Source organism: Cyrtonyx montezumae, unplaced genomic scaffold (assembly GCF_038088225.1).
Source record: "Cyrtonyx montezumae isolate F1298 unplaced genomic scaffold, pur_monq_1.0 scaffold_12, whole genome shotgun sequence".
NCBI classification, from domain to species: Eukaryota; Metazoa; Chordata; class Aves; order Galliformes; family Odontophoridae; genus Cyrtonyx; species Cyrtonyx montezumae.
Genome location: NW_027071848.1, coordinates 8,417,778 through 8,440,128, shown reverse-complemented (window position 1 = coordinate 8,440,128; position 22,351 = coordinate 8,417,778). Strand labels below are relative to the sequence as shown.

Here is a 22,351-nt window from a genome sequence, read left to right as displayed (position 1 = left end):
GCAGAGGGTGGATGGTGTTTATGCTTTTGGAAGCTTCACAGAGCGGGTATGAGGCAGAACATCAGACAATCTGGGTATTAAACGGGAGCTGGGAGGGCTCATCCTTTTTTTCTTAAATAGGTAATGATTAGCTGAATGCCAGTGAAAAGCATAAGAAATAGTTGGAGAAGTATAACGTCAACACAGGCATGACTTAAAGTTGGAAATAAAACCCACCCTGGCTTCCGTGGCAGGGGAGGGGTATTAGAGAAAGTCAGTAAATGCAGTGAGTAGGAAGTACATTTTCTTAGCCTTCAGTCACCACAATACTTTTACATCTCAGAAGAAAGTAATTTTGGGATGCCTTTGGGATATATGTAAGGGGGATCCAGTGCTATTTATTGTCCTGGTCTCTTTCTTGTGGTGGTGATCTTTGTGGAGGTGATGGCGCTCAGCCCTTCACCAGCCATCCTGAGCCACTCGTGCTGCTCTGGCAGCTGGGAGGTCACAAAATTTCCTCATGAGGTACAGAATGTTTCTTCTCAAAGATTTGTGCTTTCCCCTCACTTACAGCGTGGCCATCTTGATGTGCAGGATGAGTTTCCTTCTATGCACAATTTCTGCGCAGAGCTTCCATAACCCCAAAGGCTGCCCCAGCTTTCTGCTCGCCTGTACTTTCTGCATTCATGGGCATTAAAAAAGTGCTTTCTAAACCAGCTGTTTGATCAGCCCTGCCAGATAACAGCTCCATTTTCTTCTGTTTCAAATAAAATTAACCTCCTTTTACAGCTTGCTAAAAATAGTCATTTCTTAGCAGCCCCAGGACACAGTGACTCATGTGAAAGCCAAGAGGAGGAAGCTGAATTTCTTTTAAATCCAGGCTCTGACAAGAGCGCCGCTGCAGGCCAGCTGTGTTCCTGGCTCCCAGGAGTGACTCTGGGCCTTGCTCTCAGCCAAGGGGCTCTGGCCATCTCCTCACCAAGGCAGCTCAGCAGCTCTAAAAGGCAGAGGTCACGTCCCTCTCCATGTTTCCTCGAGGGAAAGTGCACAGCTGCTGTAACTAAAAAGCCTTGAAGTTGTGAGAGTCACAGTTGAGAGTTGATGATGGCTGGTACCTTTGCTCCAGCCCCAGCCAGGACACCCAGAGCAGCGTGCCCAGGGCCATGTCCAGGCAGCTTTGGAAGATCTCCAAAGAGGAGACCCCACAGCCTCTGTGCACCCTGAGCCAGTGCTCCATCACCCACACAGCACACTGCTTCTGGTGGTCAGAGGAAACCTCCTGTGCTCCAATTTGTGCCCATTGCCTCTTTTCCTGGCACAAGGTACAGCCTTTGGTACTGGCATACTTTGGGAGATCACATCCAAGGAGGAAGATTTTTCTCACTTTTGAGTGTGAATTGCACATTCACAAGAAAAATAATTTCATTTCACAATTTTTCAGTTCTCGGTGTTTAGTTCCTAATGAAGTACAGCTTAAGGATAGAAAGCAAGTCATGGATAAAACCTGCTCAGGGCACTCTTTTCATGACTTCTGCAGCTCTTCTGCAAATTCATGGGTTAATCTGTCCATCATAGCACAGCAGGCCACTGCAGAGCTTGCACCTCAGTGTGAATTGGGCCCCATCTCATAGAATTATAGAATGGCTGAGGGTAGAAGGGACCTTAACAACTCTTGTCTTCCAACCCCTGCCATGGGCTGGTTGCCCCCCACCAGCTCAGGCTGCCCAGGCCCCATTTAACCCGGCCTTGAGTACCTCCAGGAATGGGGCACCAAGCTCTCTGGGCAGCTGTGCCAGGGCCTCGCTGCTCTCTTGAATAAGGATTTTTTTCCCTAACGTCTAACCTACATTTCCTCTCTTTTAGTTTGAAGCCATTCATTCTTGTCCTGTCACTATCAGACAGTGTAAAATGTTGTTCCCTCTCCTGCTTGTAAGCTCCCTTCAAGTGCTGGAAGGCCGCAGTGGGGTCTCCCCAGAGCCTTTTCTGAGAAGCAACAGCTTTCTCCTAGCAACCTTCCCTGGCCTGGTTCTCTTTCCTCATCTTTGAAGCTCTTCATTATCTTTCTCTTTCCAAATCAGCACTTCCAAAAAGACTTCTAATTTTAAGGTAAATTATGTTGGTTATGAGCCTTTTAAGATTACTTATTCATACTCCAACAGTGTGTTGATGGAGGAACACAAAGCAGAAAATGGCTCATGGATGTGCATATGGTATTTTGGTTGCTGAGCAACCTGTTCCTTGGTTCAGTCATTTAGCATAAGAATCCAATTTCAAATAAGATATTTGGGATCCCACTTGATGTAGTATGCAACAGCCAGCTTAACCTGCAAGAATGAGTTGAGCAGGAAATTGAATCAACTTTTCTTGGGAAACAAAAAGCTTTGTGAGAATGTCTTATCATGAAGGACCGTACATCTGAACCATTGCTTGCTAATTCCCATATGTAGTTTTTCATGTTTGAGTGCTTGGGTAGGTCTTAAATCCCTACTCCATATACAGCTTGTCCAGGAGCAGTGGTTTTCATCTGCAGTTTAACAAAGCCAGTGTCTTCCCATGTTTTTATTAACAGCATCCTGAGAACTTGTGCAGCTCAATCATCTTTGCTCTTCTGATGAGCTTGTGTTAACTAGTTTCAGTAAAATGGAAACTTTGGTGAAGAGGCAACATAATATTTTTTGTTATTGTGAAGGGAATAATCTACACTACTAGAAGCAGCTTTTCTGAAAGATCGAGGCAGCCATGTTGAATGGGGAACATTGTAATGGAGGTCATAGCCCCCTAAAAATACAATGATAATGCTCTTTTTTTGCTATAGTCTGACCTGCTGGCAGGTCAGAGTCTGACAAAGTGGGACATAGCTCAAGAGGGCACGCTGGAAAAGTGGTGGTTCAGCTCTGCTTTCAACCTGCACTTCAGCCAAGGGCCATCAAGTCATCTCCCTCACACAGACTGTTTCCTCCAGGTGTTTGATGCGAAATGAAGACTGTCGCATTGATGCAAAATGAAGAAAGTCTTGATATCCAAAAAACCCTCCTAAAACCAGTCATGTACAACATTAATAGTAATTTTGGAAAGCGTTTCTTTTTTGAAGGTTGACCAAGATATTGACCGCTGGCAAAAGTGTGCATTTAAAACTAAAAGATACCTTCTGAACCTTGACTAGCTGTATGGAGAGAAGCTTGCATGGGCAGATACACTTTTTTCACTACTTCAGATGGTGTACATGTGACTCACAAGGAGTATTTTACAGTACCATGGGGCTGTGACAGCAGGCAGTGGTCACAGTGAGTTGTCTCCTGACTACTTGTTTTCATGCAGTGGATTCAGCTCATTTCAGAAAACGGGTGAAAGCATGCATGACTACATTCTTTGTCATTTAACAGCTAATTACTCCAAAGTAACAAATTTAATTGTCAGGAGAGAGTTTGCTTTGGAACATCTTCACTGAATAATCACTGGTGATTTTTGCATGGTTTCTTTTTTTTTTTTTTTCATAATCTAATTTAAAAAGGACAAGATGTTTTTAAGACACAGAACAGTTATGCATTTCTGATGTCTTCATTTTCCTGTATGTACATTTGTGGCACTCTCAGACCCGCGCTGACCTGTGTGTATGTGGCCACTATACATAAACCTGCCCAGTGCAGTCACTGAGGTATTTAAGGGTCATTTGTTATGGAAAACCTCAGAGTTTTATGCTAGGAACATGAAATATTTGACATGCAAATCTGATACTGCTGTTGATGGGTAACTTATTAAAAGTGATTTCACTGCAGTGTCATTAGCAACCTGAAAAAATGCACAGATACATGGGATGTAGCTGTAAAGAAGCAAAGAAGAGAGGCGGGTGCCTTCCTACCTTCTTTTTGTCAGAGGCTGTAGTTTAAAAATCTCCACAGCTCCGTTTTTTATCCATTATTAAAGAAGAAGCCCCCTTGCTCTTGTTAACACTGTCTATCATCAAAGAATATGTAATAGTTGTTAGGCTCCAGCTCTTCTTGCAGCTGTAGTTGGCACACCAAGAAGTATATGGCATGTTTTGTTCTTTTCTGGACCTGGCATCTGAACAACATAGTATTTTTATTTTTTTTTAAGGAGTCTTTACCTGGGTCTTGGTGGCATACATAGAGGGGTGACTGGGCTTTTCAAGCCACTGTTTGGCAAAGTGCTTATATTCTTCTGAACACTTAGAATCTGATTAGGTTCTTGTACTGAGGATAACAGCTTCTTGATTATAATGTCCCAAGCGTGGCCTTTGTGCACATAGTGGTAAGGACAGCTTTTTTTCCCTTCCACTTTCAGAACTTCTGTTCAATCCAGCAAATCGACAAATTTTAGCATTGTGCCACATTTTTTATTGTTGTTTTCCGCGTATCTTTCGTTGGACCAATAGATTTTTCTTTGGTCTTTCCCCTTGACAAAATTCATGTCGTAAATTTGATCAAAGGATGCAAATCCAACGTGGGGGTGATGGCTTCTCTTGTGTACTGGACTGAAAAACATGCAGGTGGCCTTGGGAAGAGAACCAAGGCAAAGCCTTAAAGATCTAATCTTGCAAGATAAAGTAGGGTGATGTGTTATTCCTCAAACTGATTTAATTATTTGACTGTTCTGCAGGAAAAAAGAGTCCAAGTCTCTCCACCATTAACAAGAGGACCAAGTGCCTTTATACCAGAGAATGAGGTAAGTTTGCAGTTAGCTGGGCTGGGTGTGAGGTGACTCTTAACATGGAAGTACTGAAAGACAGTTTTACCATTCTGCCTGCCCAGAGGTACCTAAGTGAGTCCCTTTGAAAGCAACAGCAATGGTTTAAAGAGGAGCAAACTGGAGTGGATAAGAGCCAAGCTGCCCTTTCCTACATGTGCTTTCAGTGGAGTTGCTCTCAGTTGCCCAAGCTCCCCATGCCAGCCCTGAGAGCTGCTCTGCTCCTTTCACAGGGGATGATCTGTTCTTACTGCTAATGACAGCCCTAAGGGGAGACCCATCCCGTTCTGCAGCAGAGCGTTATATAGCTCTCAGGGCAGTACCTGACCTTCAGTTTAAGTGAACCTAGAAATATGACTAACTTCTGAGACTGTAACTATGGCTCTTCTGAGAATTGATGGTTGAAAGGAACAGTTTGATTTCAGCCTCAAGATTTCTGCACATGATTTAATGCTCAGCTTAAGCCTTGATTTGCACCTTGCCACAGTAAATAGAAGTTTTCCTGTGCTGTAGCTCCCTTGCCCTGAAATTAATCTTCACGGAGTATTATTTATTGATTGACAAATTGTCTGGGATGGCAGACTGTAAAACAAGGACCTTTTTTGTTTTGTTTTGTTTTGTTTTGAAATACTTATTGAAGGCAGGTCGTTCACGTGCTATAAGAGCCAAAAAGAAATTTTTGAAAGGCAGGATATCTGCTGTTCTCTGAGTCTCTGCCTGTTTATACATGGTGAAGATTTGAATCTAAAAGCAGAGTAAGTGTAAAGCCTGGCAGCAAGAAATATAATGAAGTAAAAAAAGAACAGATGTCAAAATGAGCCTTGCAGACTGGAGAAAGAGGAAGCAGAATGAGTTCCAGCCGGCCAAACTTGCGAGAAGGACTTCCTATGTAGAGGACACGCACTTGAGATGCTGAACTTCATAATGATGTGGGTTTTTTTGTTAAGAGAAAAACTGCATGAAAAGGAGAAATGTGATTGTGATTAAAATAATAGCATGTAACGTTTTGAGTGGGTTCTCAGTGAATTTATTTTACAACTGATACACTTGGTAGTAGGTATTACTAAGGATGCAGGAGGAAAGCACTGAGTAGTCTCCAAAAAGAAGCAGTTGCAGCAGTAACTCGGGGTGGAACCTCTGCCTGTAGGAATTAAACAGTTATTCAGTATCATAAATCAATTTTAAATGGTGTTTGTTAAGCAGACAACTATTTTCACCCATTCTGTGGCATTAAGTAATATAGTAGATAGGAAAGATAGAGTTAGAGCCTGATCATACGTTCGCTCTCTGACAAATCTTGATGAGAACACAGGTCTTATCAAAGTTTGTTTTATTTTCATGATGAATACGGACAGAGTAGCCATTAGGAGGAAGTACACATGCAGTGTGAAGAGAATAGCGGTTTACATGGGGATAAATCTTAGAAGCAATAATGCTGCATATTGCTGTGCTTTGTATAGCAACAGTGCAGTCCTACAGGAGTGTATTTCACTTTTCTCAGCAGAATTTCTTCTCCTTAACTTGTGCTAAGATAGATGGAAAACTCCTGCCAAGCTGGAGAATAACACACGAGCAGCACAGTAGGACTGAAAAGTAGAATCTCCCCAAGGAACTGCTGAATGAGACAAAAATCTCTTACACACCAGGAAAATGAAATTGCTAAAACATTCCTGAGGAGAAACAAGTGGCATCAGTTCTAGTTTGGCAAAACAAAGCAAGCTGTAATAGTGAAGAGTAACACCAAATCACAGAATTGTAGGGGTAGGAAGGGACCTCTAGAGATCATCTCATCCACCCCCCCCTGCCAGAGCAGTTCCCTAGACCAGGTTGCACATGTAATAGTTACGGGATTGCCTAACTGCTTCTCCCCTTTGTCTGTGGGCTTGAGCATTAAATTGTGAATACAGTGGTGAGAAATGAAAGGTAGTACGTTGTTTGTGTTTCTTTGCTTGTAAGCTTTCATACAGAGTTTGGTGAAAAATGATTTGACACACAGTATGTTCATCAGTCCATCGCCAAGAAGGAAAACATACTTGAAAAAGTCTCTCAGCAAGAGTTGTGTCTTCTTGGTTTTAGGCACTTTTTCTATCTCCGTGTGCAGTAAACCTGCTAAAATGGTTTCCCATTTCATAGTACTTGCAGCAGTAAGCTGGCTGGTCTAATATTGTGCTGTTTCAGGATAAGTACTGGCTATTTATTAGGTTTTAGCCTTTTACTTGTAACTTCAGTGGGGAACATGTTTAAAATGGCAGTTCTTGGTGATAAACACTGAGTAATGGTACTAATACTGTGTCAGGGCTTGCAGTTCAAGAGCTGCTTACTTGAACTGCTTCATTTCATCTTGTGCCCAAGGTTTGGATCGGCTGGAATAATTAAAGAACAGCTTTTGTTTAAAGAAAGCATTAAATTCCTATTCTAAATAGTACTTGAATGTTATGGACAAATTAGCATTTGATCTCCTCTTCAATTATACAAACCCAGAAGTGGTAGACTGCCAGACTGTTTCTATAATTTGGTTACGTAACCTTACTCCTCTCCATTAGTTTCAAAATTGGTTTTAGGGCTGAGTGCTTGGGTGGTGTGTGTCTGTACAGGTCGACATCCATAAAGACTTTACTTTCCATTTAGTTTTTGCTCACTTTCAGATCTCTGTACAGATTTTACGTTAAACATCTGGTGGTTCAGCCATTTTGGAAAGCTCTGCAGAAAATGTTGTGGGTTTTTGTAGAAAGCTACTGAAACAGCCCATGCACGGTGTTCTTTGGTTCTCAGTGTACAAGTAGCATCCGTGTGCATATTCACATAGAAGCAGACATGTGTATACATCTGGATCTTCAGAACTGCCTGGAAGTTTCTTGCACAAGCAAACCTTTCATGCTACAGTATGTTTCTCTCTGTTGGATAAAATATCTTAAGTTTCTCCATCTTATTTTGAAGGTGATGCAAGCGAATGGTTTGGATGAACGTACTAATCTTCTTGTGGAGGAATACTCTACATCTGGTCGCCTGGACAACATCACACAGGTCATGAGTATCCACACTCAGTACCTGGAGTCTTTCCTCCGCAGCCAGTTCTACATGTTGCGCATGGACGGGCCCCTTCCTTTGCCATACAGGCACTACATTGCTATAATGGTATGTACTAATGGGCTATCCATTTTCTCCCATGACCTTGACTTCCTTATTAAAAAAAAAAAAGAAAAAAGAAGCCTTTAGAAAGAAGAGGTTGCTATGCTCTAGGGAGCTTCTGCAACCTCAGTTAGAGACTGTGATGCTAAATAATCACACTTACTGGAGAACCCTCCCTACTGTGTAGAAATGCTTTGTGATATAAAACATGCCCCTTTGCAGTCAAACTGCATTTTTGTTTTGCGTTAATATCCTGTTTCTACCTGCAACAAAATCACATTACTTGCTAATGTGCTGTCCTTTTCCCTCTGTGTTTAATTACCTTAGGCCGCTGCCAGACATCAGTGTTCCTACCTAATAAATATGCACGTTGATGAGTTTTTGAAGACTGGTGGGATTGCAGAATGGTTGAATGGTTTAGAGTACATTCCCCAAAGGCTGAAAAATCTGAACGAAATAAACAAACTCCTTGCACACCGGCCCTGGCTGATCACAAAAGAGCACATTCAGGTACCTGTTGAGTTGTGCCTTGTAATAGCAGTAAATGTCGAACAATAAGAGCTGCTAAGAACTAAGCTATGTCTGGTTAGACTTTTTTTTTTTTTTACCTTGAGTTAAAAAATTTAGAGAAGTTCTAGAGCATCGAATAAGCCAATAAGTTCTGCTGTGTGACAAAGGCAACAAGATGTATTTTTTAGGAATAACAGTGACTAAAATAACCCAGAGAGAATAGAGGTAATATATTAGGTCTCTCTTTTTTTAACCTAGTGAGAGTTTGTGTGCAAGAGGAGTATGGTGTTTATTGGAAGAAAGGAATTAATCCCTTTTTAAAACTCGTGCATAGCATCTTATACAAAAGCTGGGGGCCAAAAGAAATTTTATGTTTACACTTTGTTTATTCTCATTTCAGAAACTTGTCAAGACTGGGGAAAATAATTGGTCTCTTCCTGAACTGGTGCATGCTGTTGTCCTGTTGGCACATTATCATGCCTTGGCAAGTTTTGTATTTGGTAGTGGCATTAATCCAGAGAGAGATCCGGATACATCTAATGGAGTCAGACTTATAGCAGTCAACAACTTCTGTGTCTGTGATCTTGCCAATGACAACAACATAGAAAATGCATCCCTCACAAGTAGCAACTTTGGGGTTAGTGTTGCAAGAAGATTTTTTTTTGCTTGCCTCTGTTTTGCATTAGAAAGCTTTCTTCCATTCTTTCCTGTTTAAATTTTAGGGTAGTTTGAAAGTTTTTGCCTCTTTTCTGAAATGCTTGGGTCTGGTTACTCTTACATTAGCTTTAGCAGTTGCTGTGTAATCCTTTTCAAAACCACATTGAAACAGAGGATGATAGTTAAAGTAATGTGATTTTAATAGCAAATCTCACAATCCATTGAGCAAGACTAAAACTATGCTTCCAGTTGGAAACTTAAAGTGCCAGTGTCTGCAGATGGTGCATCACTGAAAAGAACATGGTGTTATCCGTGTTCCAACCACGTGGAATGAAAAAAGAAATGGGAAAAAAGCAGAGATCGCATCATTCATTTTGTCTTCAAAGTCTGTGATCACAAAACAGCTCGATTTTGAAACACTTTCATGTGGCTGAGAGTAAATGTCTAAAATAAATGGCATGGTTCTTCGTGCAGGTGTTCTGGTCTTGAGTGAACCAACAGAGGACTTTGATTACTAATTAATTAACAAAATGCCATTTTTTCCCAATATTGTCTTTGAAGAGAAGTCCTTAAATTAATATAAATAGGTGAATTAGCCTCTTCTACTTTGATGGAAGATGAGGCTTGTGAGCAGTGTCAGTAGGTGCCTTTTTCCAAAGGCAGCTTACAATGTGAGCACGTGATCCATCAGTACCATTATATTAGTGCATCCAAAGTGAAGTTTCTGAGCTGTAAGACATGCCAGCTTAAATCACTGGGATGCCTTCCTCTGCATTGGTAGTGGGCAGAGGGCTGCTGCTGGCTGTGGGCAGCTTGTTAAGCAGAGAGTGGTACACTGAGAGACGTTCGTAGTTAAGGGCAGAAAGTCAGAATCAGGAAGAAGAGGTAGAAAAGAAAGACCAAGCAGTTCAACTTGTAGAAAACTGGAACGGTGAATGCAGATCACCAAGCCCCATACTTTGATGTATTTCTGTTAGAGACTTGTTTTCCACACAAAACCAAGAAAAAAAGGTCGACGTAGTAGTTGTTTTGAGCACATATCATGAATAGAAATGAAAAGAAAAAAAAAGAGGAAAATAGTGCTTTTCTGTCTCAGGTTGTCTTCCTTTATTGTGCAGTAGCTCTTCAGTAAGGTATTTTGTATAAAATTATAGGAAATTGATTGAGTAATAATACCTCAAAGGTTTTCTTCTGCATGTAGGGCGTATAGGTGTCTTTTCCTGAGCAATCGTTACGGGAGAAATGCATTTTAAGCAACTGTGTTTTCCGTGTTCAAATCATGCCTCTTCTGCTGTTAATCCTGCTGCAGTAACTTGCTGTGATAGTTGAGAGCAACACTTATCTCTTCCCTTCTGATTTTCTGCAAGCTGTTAGTCTATGCTGTATGTGACACAAGGAAGTCTGGCTCAAGCTTTCATATTTGCTGCTATCTTTTTTTTGAGAGCATTTATTGTTGAGCATGAAATGTGAAGATGACACATGCTGTATGTCTGCTGATTGTACAGAATGTCTTGATGTTTTTGCAGATTGCAGATTCCTTGAGTGAGCTGGAGGCCTTAATGGAGAGGATGAAGAGGCTACAAGAAGATAAAGAGGATGAAGAAGCCTCTCAGGAAGAAATGGACACTCGCTTTGAGAAGGAGAAGAAGGAGAGTCTGCTAGTAATTAGTGGAGGTATTTATGTTTTTCTGCTTTTTCAGTTCAAGTTGGATTTTTTTTTTTTGGTGCTCTGCAGAGTTCAACAAAGAATACAGTTCATTACCTACAGCTCTTCTTGTTCATTTCTTTATGCTGGATCTTGGCTTAGTAAGAGTGTGGTAAGGATCACCTGGTTCATCTCCTTAACATTTCCTTATTGGCGAATACCATCATCCATTTTGCTTCTTGAAATTTAACTTCTATGTGTTTAAACAAACAAAACAAACAAAAAAGCTATAGGCTTCTATAGGATTGCAAACTCTTCTTTCTTTATATGCTCTGTATTTTCAGATTTATTAATTCATGCCTCCTTTCCAACTTGCTGATATAGTGATCATGCTCCTGTGCTCTTCTATTACCGATATGATGTCAGAGATTGCTTAGCATTCAATTTATTCTTACGTGTTGTTCAAAATCGTGATCTAAAAGCATATTTTCCAGTATTCTTCAGATGCTATGGGGGCTTTTGTCTCTAACAAATGGTGTGATTAAGTGTTTTATACAGACAGCAAGGGTTTTTTTCCCCAAGAAGGTGTTGTGAGAAATAAAATTGCTGGGACGTCAGAATCTCCAGCCATCCCCTTATGTTAGAGGCTGCCTGAATGTTGTAACTTATCTTCTTAAGAAACAACACATAAAATGCCACAAACTGTATGGACACTGTGAATGTAACGATACCAGTCGCTTCAGAGAGAATCTCGTAAGAAAGTGAAAAATATGCACTTGTGGTTAATTGGTTCTTCTTGTTCAGAATACAAGCCAGAGCAAACACATTGGAGGTACTTCAGTTTTTGTGCTCCAGGCCCAAAAGGGAGGGAGAATTCTGTGAGTGGGCAGAGATCATTTTGTGGCTTTCTAAAAATATCTAAAATCTCTGAAGCAGATGTCCAGCAACATCACTGTAGGATTTTTAAAAATGGACATTGTCCATTCTTGCCTAGAAAGTCTTGACAGTGTAGATAAACTGAGACCCACTGCGGTTTCATTTTCAAATCAGGATTTCTGTAAGTCTCTGCCACTCAAACTTTCAAGCACGACGTGGTGTTTGGGCTAGGAGGGCTTTTTTGCTGGGGCTGCTGATAGTTTTGTTGACTTTCCTTGGCTGGGTTTGAGGTGAGGAGTCTGCACTCACAGTGCCTCTTACCCTTCCAGGAACTTCAGCCATTGCTTTGGGGAGGGTGTATGTGTGCGGGCTTTTTATTTTTCACCAAGGCTTCACTTGAGCAGATGCTGCTCAGCCTTCCTCCTACGTAGTTATGTTTTGATTGTTTAACGAGGCAGAGAGGAGATAAAGCACTTCTGCAATTCTTAGGCTAACCGACTTTTTAGTGGACATATGGCAACTGTTCTGTCAATGCATGTGGAAGCAGGCCAGGATTTTAACATCAGGGTCAAATGCAGTCAGCTATGCAGTAGTCAACTTCTGCAAAGGTAGTTACACAATCAGGCCACCTGTTGATTCAGGAGGGAAAGATTGATTCCTGATAGAGGACCTACACTTGCTTAGTGACACATTTTGGAGCTCTTTGAAGATGCTTGGTTACTGGAGCTTCTGGCAGAATTTCAACCTGCACTGTAGAGCTCTTTGCTTTCATGTAATCTTCTGCTGATATTTACAAGTGCGGTATTGCATTGCTTTCTTGTTGCTTGTAATCTGGGTTGTTACAGAGCAGAGCTGGTGTAATTCTGGACACCATACCTGCTCAGCATAACAGTCCTGTCGTCAACAGCATCATTTTTCTGTTCCTTATTCTAGCATAATAACTTTACTAACAAGATTCATCTTGTCTAAGGTATCTAGCCTCTCAGAAGTGAACTGAAAGAGGAGAACCTCTCCAGAAGTTCAGTTCCTCTCTTCCCATCTTGGAGATGTAACATTGATGTCCAGTGTAGGCTGGCATGTAGCTGACCCCAGGAAAAGGATGGGTTCCATACAAGCAGATGGGGATTGATTTTTTTCATTCCTTCGTACCATTCTTCTCCTTTGCACGACTTTTGAATTGCTCACTAGTGCTGCAGTAGAATGGTAATTTCAAGTCAGAGCTAACTCTTGCGCTTGCCTAAAGCAGAGTATTCTGCTTTTTCTTTTTTTCTCAGCATTTGATGATGAAATAGTTTCTACAGATGTCTCCCGCTACGTTGAAGATCCTGGGTTTGGGTACAAAGACTTCGCACGGCGAGGAGAAGACCATCTGCCAACATTCAGAGCTCAGGTAGCACCTCTTTAAAGTACATGCGCTCAAAGAACATCTGCAGGTGTCATTGCAGGACAAGGTGAAGTAGTGGGACACGTTTGTTAGAAAGAATCCTTTTCTGTCCCTCAAAATGTGAAAGAGAACCTTCTGGAAGAATACTTTATTCCTGCCATTTGTATCAAGTGCTCTCTACCTTGGGCTATCAGTAAATAGATGTGTCTGTGTCTGCAATAGCGATTTGGTGAGTCCTTCCTGGAGATGTACCATAGCACTGGACTTCAAATGTCTGAGAAGAAGAAGAATTCTTTAATATGATTACTGTAACACTGAAGGTTTTGACTCATTGTGAATATATATATATATACATATATTAACCTGTTGAGTTTTAACAAGAGCAAGTGTAGAGCCTTGCACCTAGGGAGGAATAACTGTTCTGGGCACCCCGGTACAAAACAGACAGGGATCTCCTCGAAAGAGTCCACTGGAGAGCTACAAAGATAACAATGAATGTGGAACACCTCTCATATGAGGAAAGGATGAGAGACCTGGGTCTATTCAACCTTGAAAAAAGAAGACTCAGAGAGGATGTGATCCATATCTATAAATACGTAAGACCAGGAGGCAAAGGGATGAGGCTGGACTCCTCTCTGCAGAAGAGTCTGAAGAACTGTCCTTTTCTCTATACCTTGTCTTACATCTTTGTCCATGACCAGACTCATAAGTCTCTGCGTAATATATGATATTTCTAGATGGTTCTGTTCCAGGTTAGAGGGTAGATTCATCAGCAGTCTAGTGATAAATTGTAAGGAATGGAAGACATCTTAAACCAAAGCAGAGAACTTAAGTAAAGCACAGTAGGTGCAAGTCAGAAGATGTATCCAAGACTGAAAAATAAAGATTCTGTGATCACTTTCAGGAAATGTATTTAGTTATATAGCAGCCATTGCTGATCTGGATAATTTACTCTGTGGTCTTCATATGAGCCTGAAGTAGGTAGATACTGCCAAAAAGAGTAAGGCAGACTCAGAGCCTGTAAATCAAGCATACTGCTCAAGTACTTTAGGAGCAGCAGGCTCCCATGGAAAAAAACTCATCCAAAGTTGAAATTGGAACTAAAATGTCTCAGCTCTTAAATAAACTGGACAGCTTCTGGCCTGTATTCAAAGGAGTCACCTTAGTAATGTAACTTTATTAGTATGTCCTTCTCTAAAGCAGTTTGATGTATATACCCACAGCCATCCAATTGCTCTGCTATTAACACTGCTTCAATTGAAGTAGCATTACAAAACTCTGCAATAAATTCAATCCTTATTCTGTTGAAACAAGGCTATCACTTGTGTCTGTCCATTTAAATTCAGGAATAGAAGTAGGTACTTCACACACAGCAGAATGTCTTTAAACTTTGTTTTTCCTTTTGCATGGTTGTTATAGATCAGCTGTTGTCAGTAATTAGTGCTTTACCCCATCCTGGGGTTTCTGGTTCTGAATGATGTACACTTGGGCGTACTTGATACCTCTGCAGGGCCAGGTAGATAAGGCATAGCTCCCAAACTTTATGGTTGTTTGGATTGGCAACTGGAGGTCAAGTGGGACCTGGGGCTTTTCAGTTGTCATTAAAATCCAGTTTTAAGCAGCTGAATGTTATCGTTCATGATACTTCTTCTAGTCCTAACCAGGGGTTCAGTCTGGTAGATGATTTCTAAAGCATGTGAGTAGAGCCCTTGCCCAGAAGTACTTCTGGAAAACAGCCATGCTGAGAGAAGGATATGGAGATGATGCCCTCAGTTGTACAGAGACTGTGATGGAGTAATTGAACACTTGCTAAAGACATGGGCAAACTAACATATTCTGTGGAACCACAACATGGAGAGTGCTTGTATGCTGCTCTGATGCATACAGGGACATTCTTCTTTGCTGTTGATGCTTTGCCATTGCCATGCAAAGATTTCCTCATGTAAACCAGCATGCTTTTACTCTTTTAGTCCAGCTGCTTGGCTGAGACCTGGATTTTATTACTTTTTTTCAAGGACTTTTCAGCACTTTACCCAATGATTGTACATCTTGGATGGAAGTGCATACTCCACTTCTGCTTGGAGTTAAGCACCAAAGCCTCCAAGAGGAATTTTTACTGAGTTTTTATTTTTATTAAAACATTTTTATGCTTTACAGGTCTATCCCTCTCAGAATGACACTAGTCAAAGCAGCAGAGCAGACAGTGGAAAACTGCACTTCAGAGCAAGCTTGGGGTGTTTTCTCATGTGGGATGGTGATAGCCAACCAAAGGTGGGCTGTTGTGATGTGACACTCATTAGAAAGGAGACCTGTGGAATGGAGCAGATGATATCAGTGAAGGATTCAAAATGCTTGGGGAACAAATTTTCTAGCAGGCAACAAAAAGTATTGAGCTATAGAAAGAATCACACAGGGATTTCCCTTGTTTATTTATTAATTTCCTCTTTCTCCTGCAGGACTATACTTGGGAAAATCATGGCTTTTCCCTTGTAAACAGGCTTTATTCTGATATTGGGCATCTCCTTGACGAAAAGTTCCGGATGGTGTATAACCTCACGTATAACACTATGGCAACACACGAAGATGTTGATACAACTACATTAAGAAGAGCTTTATTTAACTATGTCCACTGTATGTATGGAATCAGGTATGGGAGGAAACCCCTGGCTAAGGAGTTCATTCAAAACTGTGTCAGCACCAGATGAAAAATGAGATGTGTGAAAAGCATTATCTGAGACTCTGGGTGTAGAGGTGGAGGCAGTACCTCAGTCTGGAAGTTAAGAGTGATTTGACTGCTGTGGCATTAAAGCTTTTACTTCCAGCTAATTATGATTATGAGTTGTATAAATGATTATAAATCGGGTTGGAAGTTGTTACAGCAGTGTCAGCTATGAAACCAGCCTGTATTCTCCGGTCAGAAAATTCAGCATCCCAGTAGTGAGCCTTTCCTCTGTTAGCAGAATTTATTCTAGGATACATAACAAGTGTTTGAATTCCTAAGTGTAAGAGCTTACTGCTGCAAAAGATCAGAAGTTAATGCTGCAAAAGACGGCGCTTTTAAAAATTGCTGTCCAACAGCATGCCTGCCTTTGTTACGTAGGTATGATGACTATGATTATGGAGAAGTTAATCAGCTACTTGAACGCAGCCTGAAGGTTTACATAAAGACAGTGACCTGCTACCCAGAGAGAACTACCAAGCGCATGTACGATAGCTACTGGCGTCAGTTCAAGCACTCGGAGAAGGTACGTATTGCACAGCCAGGCTGCCTGCACAGAGACCCACGTGCTGTTTATAAATGAAGCTATGCCGACTCCTTGCCTATAGCACAGAGTTGGAACTAGATGATCCTAAAGGTCCCTTCCAACCCAAACCTTTCTGTCATTCTCTGACTCCTAGAAATGGCTGTATTTCCCAAGCTAACTGTTTGTAACAGGGGAAAAGCAAATGAGATTAATTCGCTGGATGTTAAATATCAGTCATGCAAAGTACTTGTTAGTGTGCTGGAAGTATTGATTTTGTTTGTTTGTTTGTTTGTTTTTACTTTGAGTGACTTCTGCATGAAATTGACCAACCATCTAAGTGGATAAACATGGGAATGCAGATGCAGTCAGCCATGCCAATACTTTGGATCTGTGGATCAAAAAAGAGTTTATTTCATATAAATATAATCTTCACAGTGCTTTTCATCAATAAAAATGTCAACGTGCCTTCAGATATCTAAGTTAAATACTTCCTGACACGTTCAGTGCTTGCATGCCTGCTATCCTGTCCGGTGTATAAACTGTTCCTTACTCTGTGCTCTTAAATAGTGGTTGTAAGAGGTAGTAAACCAAAGACAGTGTGATTTGTGAAGAACTACACCGTTGGGGTACTGAAGTGGTTTTGTTGGGACTTTTCAGATGGAAGATCCCTTAAGGCAGGTGAAGCTAGTTCCTAGCACACTGTCCCAAAAGGAACTTGGCATCTTGCAGCAGGTACAGGGAGAAAGGACCTCATTTCTTGACATGATACTTCAGTAGAGGTTCCAGATGCCAGCATAAATAAATGAGACTGCATTCAGGGGTGAACTAAACGTCTCATTGAATTTCTGACAGGTTCACGTCAATCTACTTCTAATGGAAGCTCGTATGCAAGCAGAACTTCTGTACGCCCTTCGTGCCATAACTCGTCACCTAACCTGAGGCATTCACTGGGAGGGAGTAAAGGAATTTTTACTGAGTATGTAAAGACCTTTTGAAATAGATACACACCAGAAGCTGTTTGTGATGTAGCATCAGGTTATTCGATTCTCTAGTGTCAAAGTTTAGCCGTGTTTCTTGACGGCTGTAATGTGCAATGACGTGTTTTATTTTCTTGATGCTTAACATTACTAATGATAACAAAAGTAACACTGAGGAGCACTACTCTGCATTGTTTCCAGTTGGATTCCTGCACGGTGGTCAGAATCCTAAAACTCTTTTTATTATATTCAATTCTAGCGCTTTGTTCTTTAAGCACGGGAGTGAAGTGCTTAGAGACTTCTTTTCCAAGCAATCATTTTTCAGATTAATGGAGTCCAGCAGAAGATCGGTTCCGAGAGCGTAACACCAGGTCATAACTCTGACAGAGATGCACGTGCTGTATTGCATTGAATTGCCCACTGGATTCTTCTGTGTCTCCTGGAGACTGCCTGCCAGTCACTGTCTTACTACAGCAATTGAAGGTGATGTGAAATGTGGATGCAAACCTTGACCACACTTTAATGTGAAATTAATCGTGACAAATTCTACAGCATGCTACTGAAGCGCAAAAGTCATTTGCTTTGTCGTGCCTCTTCCCAAGAGGAGAGCCCTCACAATTTGCCATTTCAGCTACACTGACTGTGTTTGAATCATGTGTAATCTTGTTTTACTGACAGCCACCCCCAGTTTCCAATGTTCATGCTCATCACATGTTGCAGTTTGCTGAGTTGGCATCTATAAAGCTGATACACAGGCTGACCAAAAATAGGGTTGTGGGGTTTTTGCACTCTCTTCTTTCTCAATGTTTTAAGTAAGGAAAGTGAAGGAAGGCTAGCCTTTCTGTTCTGTCATATTGGATGTATAGGAATTTATTTCCCATAACTTCTTCATAGCATGAAATTGTAATCTTTGAAGCTTAAGAAGTTTCTATGCATTAGTGTGGGAGAACAAAAGAAAAGTGCAATATTAAAAAAAAAGCAAGCTTTTTTCCCTATCATGTCACTGCTAAAGTGTCCTTCTTCTATAGCCATAAAGAAATTTTAAAACCAAATTTCTTTATTGTCTAAGGCCTAGCAGTTCTGTTTTAGCTTTTGTGGCTTAAGACAACCCGATACTGAGATGCCAAAGCATCCCCAAAGGAAAGTATTAGACAACTGGTAATATTGGGGAAGGGAAGAAATAAGCTGCCAAAAATGTCACACTTTTGTGCTGTTTTCTTTGCTTTTGACTAATTTTAAGAGCACAAAATGCTGATATTTATAGCTTTATTTTGTATTGCATTTAACGAACCAGTGAAGTGCCTAAAGAGATGCTTAAGCTTACCCAGTAGGATGTAAGTTGTCACTGCTTAAACTTTTGTCTCTTGGTTGGACTTTCCGTAGTACTTTGAGGAGAGTGACCTTTCTTTCCATTGCATACACACACAACTAACTGGCTAGGTTTACTTCTAATATCCCACGGTATTTTAGGAGATAATACAGGATTTTTATCTGTTGGTGATTACGGAATAGTTCTGGAAATTACCAGTCCAGTCCTTCTTTTGCGTGGGAAAAGAAAACCATGGAGCAGCGTGCTTCTGAAGCCGCTTTTCTTCCTGCTTCCCGATGCGTTCTGGGTTTGGCGTGTGGGTTTTTCCATTCTGTCCATGTGCTCCAGGTGGGAAGGCCGAATGATTGTGCACCTTGCTGCACTTTCAGACTGCAGGCGCCATGTGGAGAGCTTTCGAGGAAGAAATCAGTCATTTTTTTATTTGGAAATGTAATGTTGGCTATTTAGAGAACTGACAGACAGCATCAGAGTCTCTTGTAGGGAGAGTGCTGGATACATTTCAGATGTGTTTATTTTTTATGGCTGACTGCAAAGATTTCTCACAAGTGGTAGGACACGAGGATGTGTGAACGTAGATTAACTTTCCAAGTTGTTCTCATTCTTGTTCCTACCTGCTGTCACTGTAGTGGCCGCACGGAAAGGCTTTTGTGAATAGAGCAGCTCTTCTGAGAGCACTTTTCGTACAACACTTCGGCTTTTTATGTTCAAGGGATGAGAACTGTACAGTGCTACTTTAAATTCCTTTGCTTTGAAAAGTCAAGCACAGCTGAGCTCTGGAAAGGAGGTGAAACTACGTTTGGGTAAGGAATATGACCACTTAGTTTCCCTTCAGAAAGGCGAACTCTTAGAGTAGGTTGGGTTTTGTGTTCGGAAACATGAGTGCCTTTACTTCTTTCATTATGAAATATGCTTGCCAACTCAGATGCCTTCTGAGCAAAGTACATGAGCAGATCTGAAATATGGAAACCGTATATGGATAACTCCATTAAATGTGTAGTAAATCTTTTTTTTTTAAGTGCCATATCAAGTCACGTATGGCCTGCAAGACATTCCACTGTAGAAAATATCAAGTACTTTGCTATTCCTTTTTTTTTTTAATATTAAAAGCAAACTTGAAGCTTCTGAACATGTTTTCCATGAGGCGTTTCTTTTTCCAGAGTATTGCATTTACAGCGTAGCAGTTCATAGCCTAGATTTTATACTCAAATTTGTGATTTTCAATAGGTGATTGTTCAGAATTGCTCTTTAAAGTCGTACAGTTCTGCCATGTGCTTCCTGCATGCTTTAGGCTCACGCTGTGCCAAATTTTCACGTGCAAGTGTTCTTGGATTTTTTGCATCTTTAAAGCACTCATGAATGTGAATCTTTGCGCTTTGATCATTAATATTACTCTGAAGAGTACAGTAATTGTTGGAAGTGTAGATACTCTCCATCTGTGTTCCTTTATTGGAGCTGATATTTACCAGCATTAATGGTAGTCCACACAATCCCAGCTGTGACCAACATAAAGTGTACAGTCTCCTGTCTGTGAAGAGAAAGCTTGTTAGGTATAAATTAACTAGCTAGCGTAGGGAATGTAAGTAGGGAATAGAGCTTTTGAGCAGGGACAGCTTCTTATCATTGCAGAATGACTGTAAAATGTGTGTTCTGATCGACAGAGTGCGTTATCACTGAAATTGTTCCTTTTTTCCTTGGTCATGAAGAGAAGTGGAAAAGATAATAATTGGAGGACACGTTTGCATTTCCCAGAATACTCTGCCCGCAGCTGAACATCACAGGAGTGTCATCCTGCTGGAGCAGAAACCATTTTAAACTGAGGCAGAATTTGGGAGATAGCTCTTGAAAGCAGTGTCGAGGCAGCCTGTGAAAATTCTGGTAAGCTGTAGGTAGATTTATTTTTAGTGGTTCAGAGTCCTGGAGCCTTCGTTAAAATGAAGAGGATGTACTTTCAACTTTAAGTACTAGTGAACTGCCACATCAGCTCTTCCCCTGTATGAGAAAAATCCTTAAAGCACAGGAAGATCCATGATTATAAACAACTATAAAAGTAGGCCTCAGTACAAATTTAGAACAGGTAAGAGCAGAACACAAAAGGACACATTCTGCTTCTCTCTTGCTTGAGTGCAGAAGGTCAAAGCACCAGATTGTCCAGTAGCAGTTTTGTTCGGAGCAGTGCTGAGAGATGCTCTCATGGCACTGGGGAAGAGCTGCTAGAATTGCAGTGGGAATTTCAGCAACTCAGCACTCGGCAAAATTCTGCAAGGTGCCCACTTGCATCTCTGAGTCAGATTTTTGAGATACTTTATCACCCCAGTTCAATAGAATACAAGCAGTTTCCATAGAGATTAAGGGAATAATATGAAGCAGATCCATGTGAGCTGCAGCAATTGTTAACAGAATGGGTTTTTGGGGAGGCTTGAAATAGAGAAATCTTTCCAAACTAAGTTAAACTGTAAGCTGCTGCTCTAGCAAAACAGGTTTTTGTTTCTCATGCATGGGTGTTTTCCATGGACATCGACATGCATTTCAGGCTCATATTCCAGAGTTTGGATTCCCTTTTCAAAGAGCTGGATTATTTCACCTCTGCTTGCAGAAAAGATCAGCTGCCATTAGCAAATGGATAGCTTGTGCCAAGACTTGAGGGTTTCAGCCAGATTGAATATATTCCAAATCTTCTTTTTCAGATTCCTTAGGCATTCGGATCCCCTAAGTAAGGGATGATGTTGCATGAAATGGGGGTGGGGTTGGATTCATAGTAAAGGAACTTTTCCAGTACGGATCTGAATACAGTAACTGTTAGAATCAGTTTGCCATTAACTGTCATTCCAAGAGCTGGACAGAAAAGTCAGTTTTCCCCATCTGAGCTTTGGATTTATTCTCCCTTACGTTGCCAGCATAGTGTGGTGGTCTAAAGGGATGCACCCACCGTTTTTTTTTCACCTTTGGAAATTTTAAATGGAGCTTTTTATCTGCAGTTAAAAATTAATTTGACTTTTCATACCTGCTGCATGGATCTCAGTGGTGAGAGATGGAAATCACCCAGTGCATAGCACAGTAATACAAGGAAACTTGAGGTGCATCTTGAACAATGTTGATTTATCTCTTAGAGCAAGTTTTCTTGCCATACCATCATGCAGCTTCTCCCCCAGTGTACGTCAGATCTCTCTTGCAGCTGTATAATCCTGCTGCTCACCACCCTGCCTTACACACCTCCCATTGGCCCAGCTCGCAGCCCCCAGCAGTCTTGCAGCCATAACCTTGTGAAACTGTAAAACAACATAGAGTTCTTACATTACCATTCATTGCTGAGTTCAGAGGACCTTTCTCCTGTTCAGAATCACTTAATTCCAGGATCGGGTTATTTCTGGGCAGGAAATGTAAATCTAGTGAAAAGTGTGACGCTTAGTACTTGCTTAAAACATTTAAGTAGCTTCTGCTAATATTGCATCATGTTCCATCTGTGGGATTAGAGGAATAATCCAATGGATCCAGTGACAGAATGCTTTCATTGGCAAAACTTGCCTGTTTGAGCCTTTGAGCCGGGCAGGCTTCTGACAGGGAGTTGTCATGGGAATTTTGGGTTGCTCATGAACAGAGCGGGTGGGAGTAGCACAGGCACCACCAGGGCCCTCTCGAGCTGCCCTTTGTGCTCCCTGTAGTCAGACAGATGGCCTTCAGAACAAATGGATTTGGGTTTTTCATTTTTTCGAGGGATAACTCCAATTACAAACTTAGTTACTTGAGATGTAGACACATGAGCGTGTTGATCAGAGCTCATGGAAGATTGGAGTCCAAATTCTGACCTTGTTCTTGACAGTAGGTAGAGCCCATATTTAAGTTGCCAATGAATATACTGTGTGGGCAGGATCTCTTGCTGTAGGAGTCAGAAACAGAAGACAACAGGCTTTATGGAGG

The 22,351-nt window shown here is 41.2% G+C and overlaps 1 protein-coding gene across 2 annotated transcripts in view; it reads left to right on the top strand.

Moving 5' to 3' along the window:
• Positions 1-19,174, top strand: part of SESN3 (sestrin 3) — a 37,668-nt gene extending 18,494 nt beyond the window's left edge. Inside the window, exons 2-11 of one of the 2 annotated variants that reach the window (XM_065730008.1) lie at positions 4,597-4,662; positions 7,621-7,818; positions 8,140-8,322; positions 8,723-8,959; positions 10,506-10,653; positions 12,775-12,890; positions 15,341-15,531; positions 15,985-16,129; positions 16,982-17,105; positions 17,366-19,174. In XM_065730008.1, coding sequence (XP_065586080.1) covers positions 4,597-4,662; positions 7,621-7,818; positions 8,140-8,322; positions 8,723-8,959; positions 10,506-10,653; positions 12,775-12,890; positions 15,341-15,531; positions 15,985-16,129; positions 16,982-17,068 — 1,371 coding nt within the window. In that variant the 3' untranslated portion in view covers positions 17,069-17,105; positions 17,366-19,174. Of the gene's footprint in view, positions 1-4,596; positions 4,663-7,620; positions 7,819-8,139; positions 8,323-8,722; positions 8,960-10,505; positions 10,654-12,774; positions 12,891-15,340; positions 15,532-15,984; positions 16,130-16,981 lie in introns of both variants that reach the window. The other variant, XM_065730007.1, reaches the window with a different exon arrangement.
• The last annotated feature ends 3,177 nt before the right edge of the window (positions 19,175-22,351 follow it).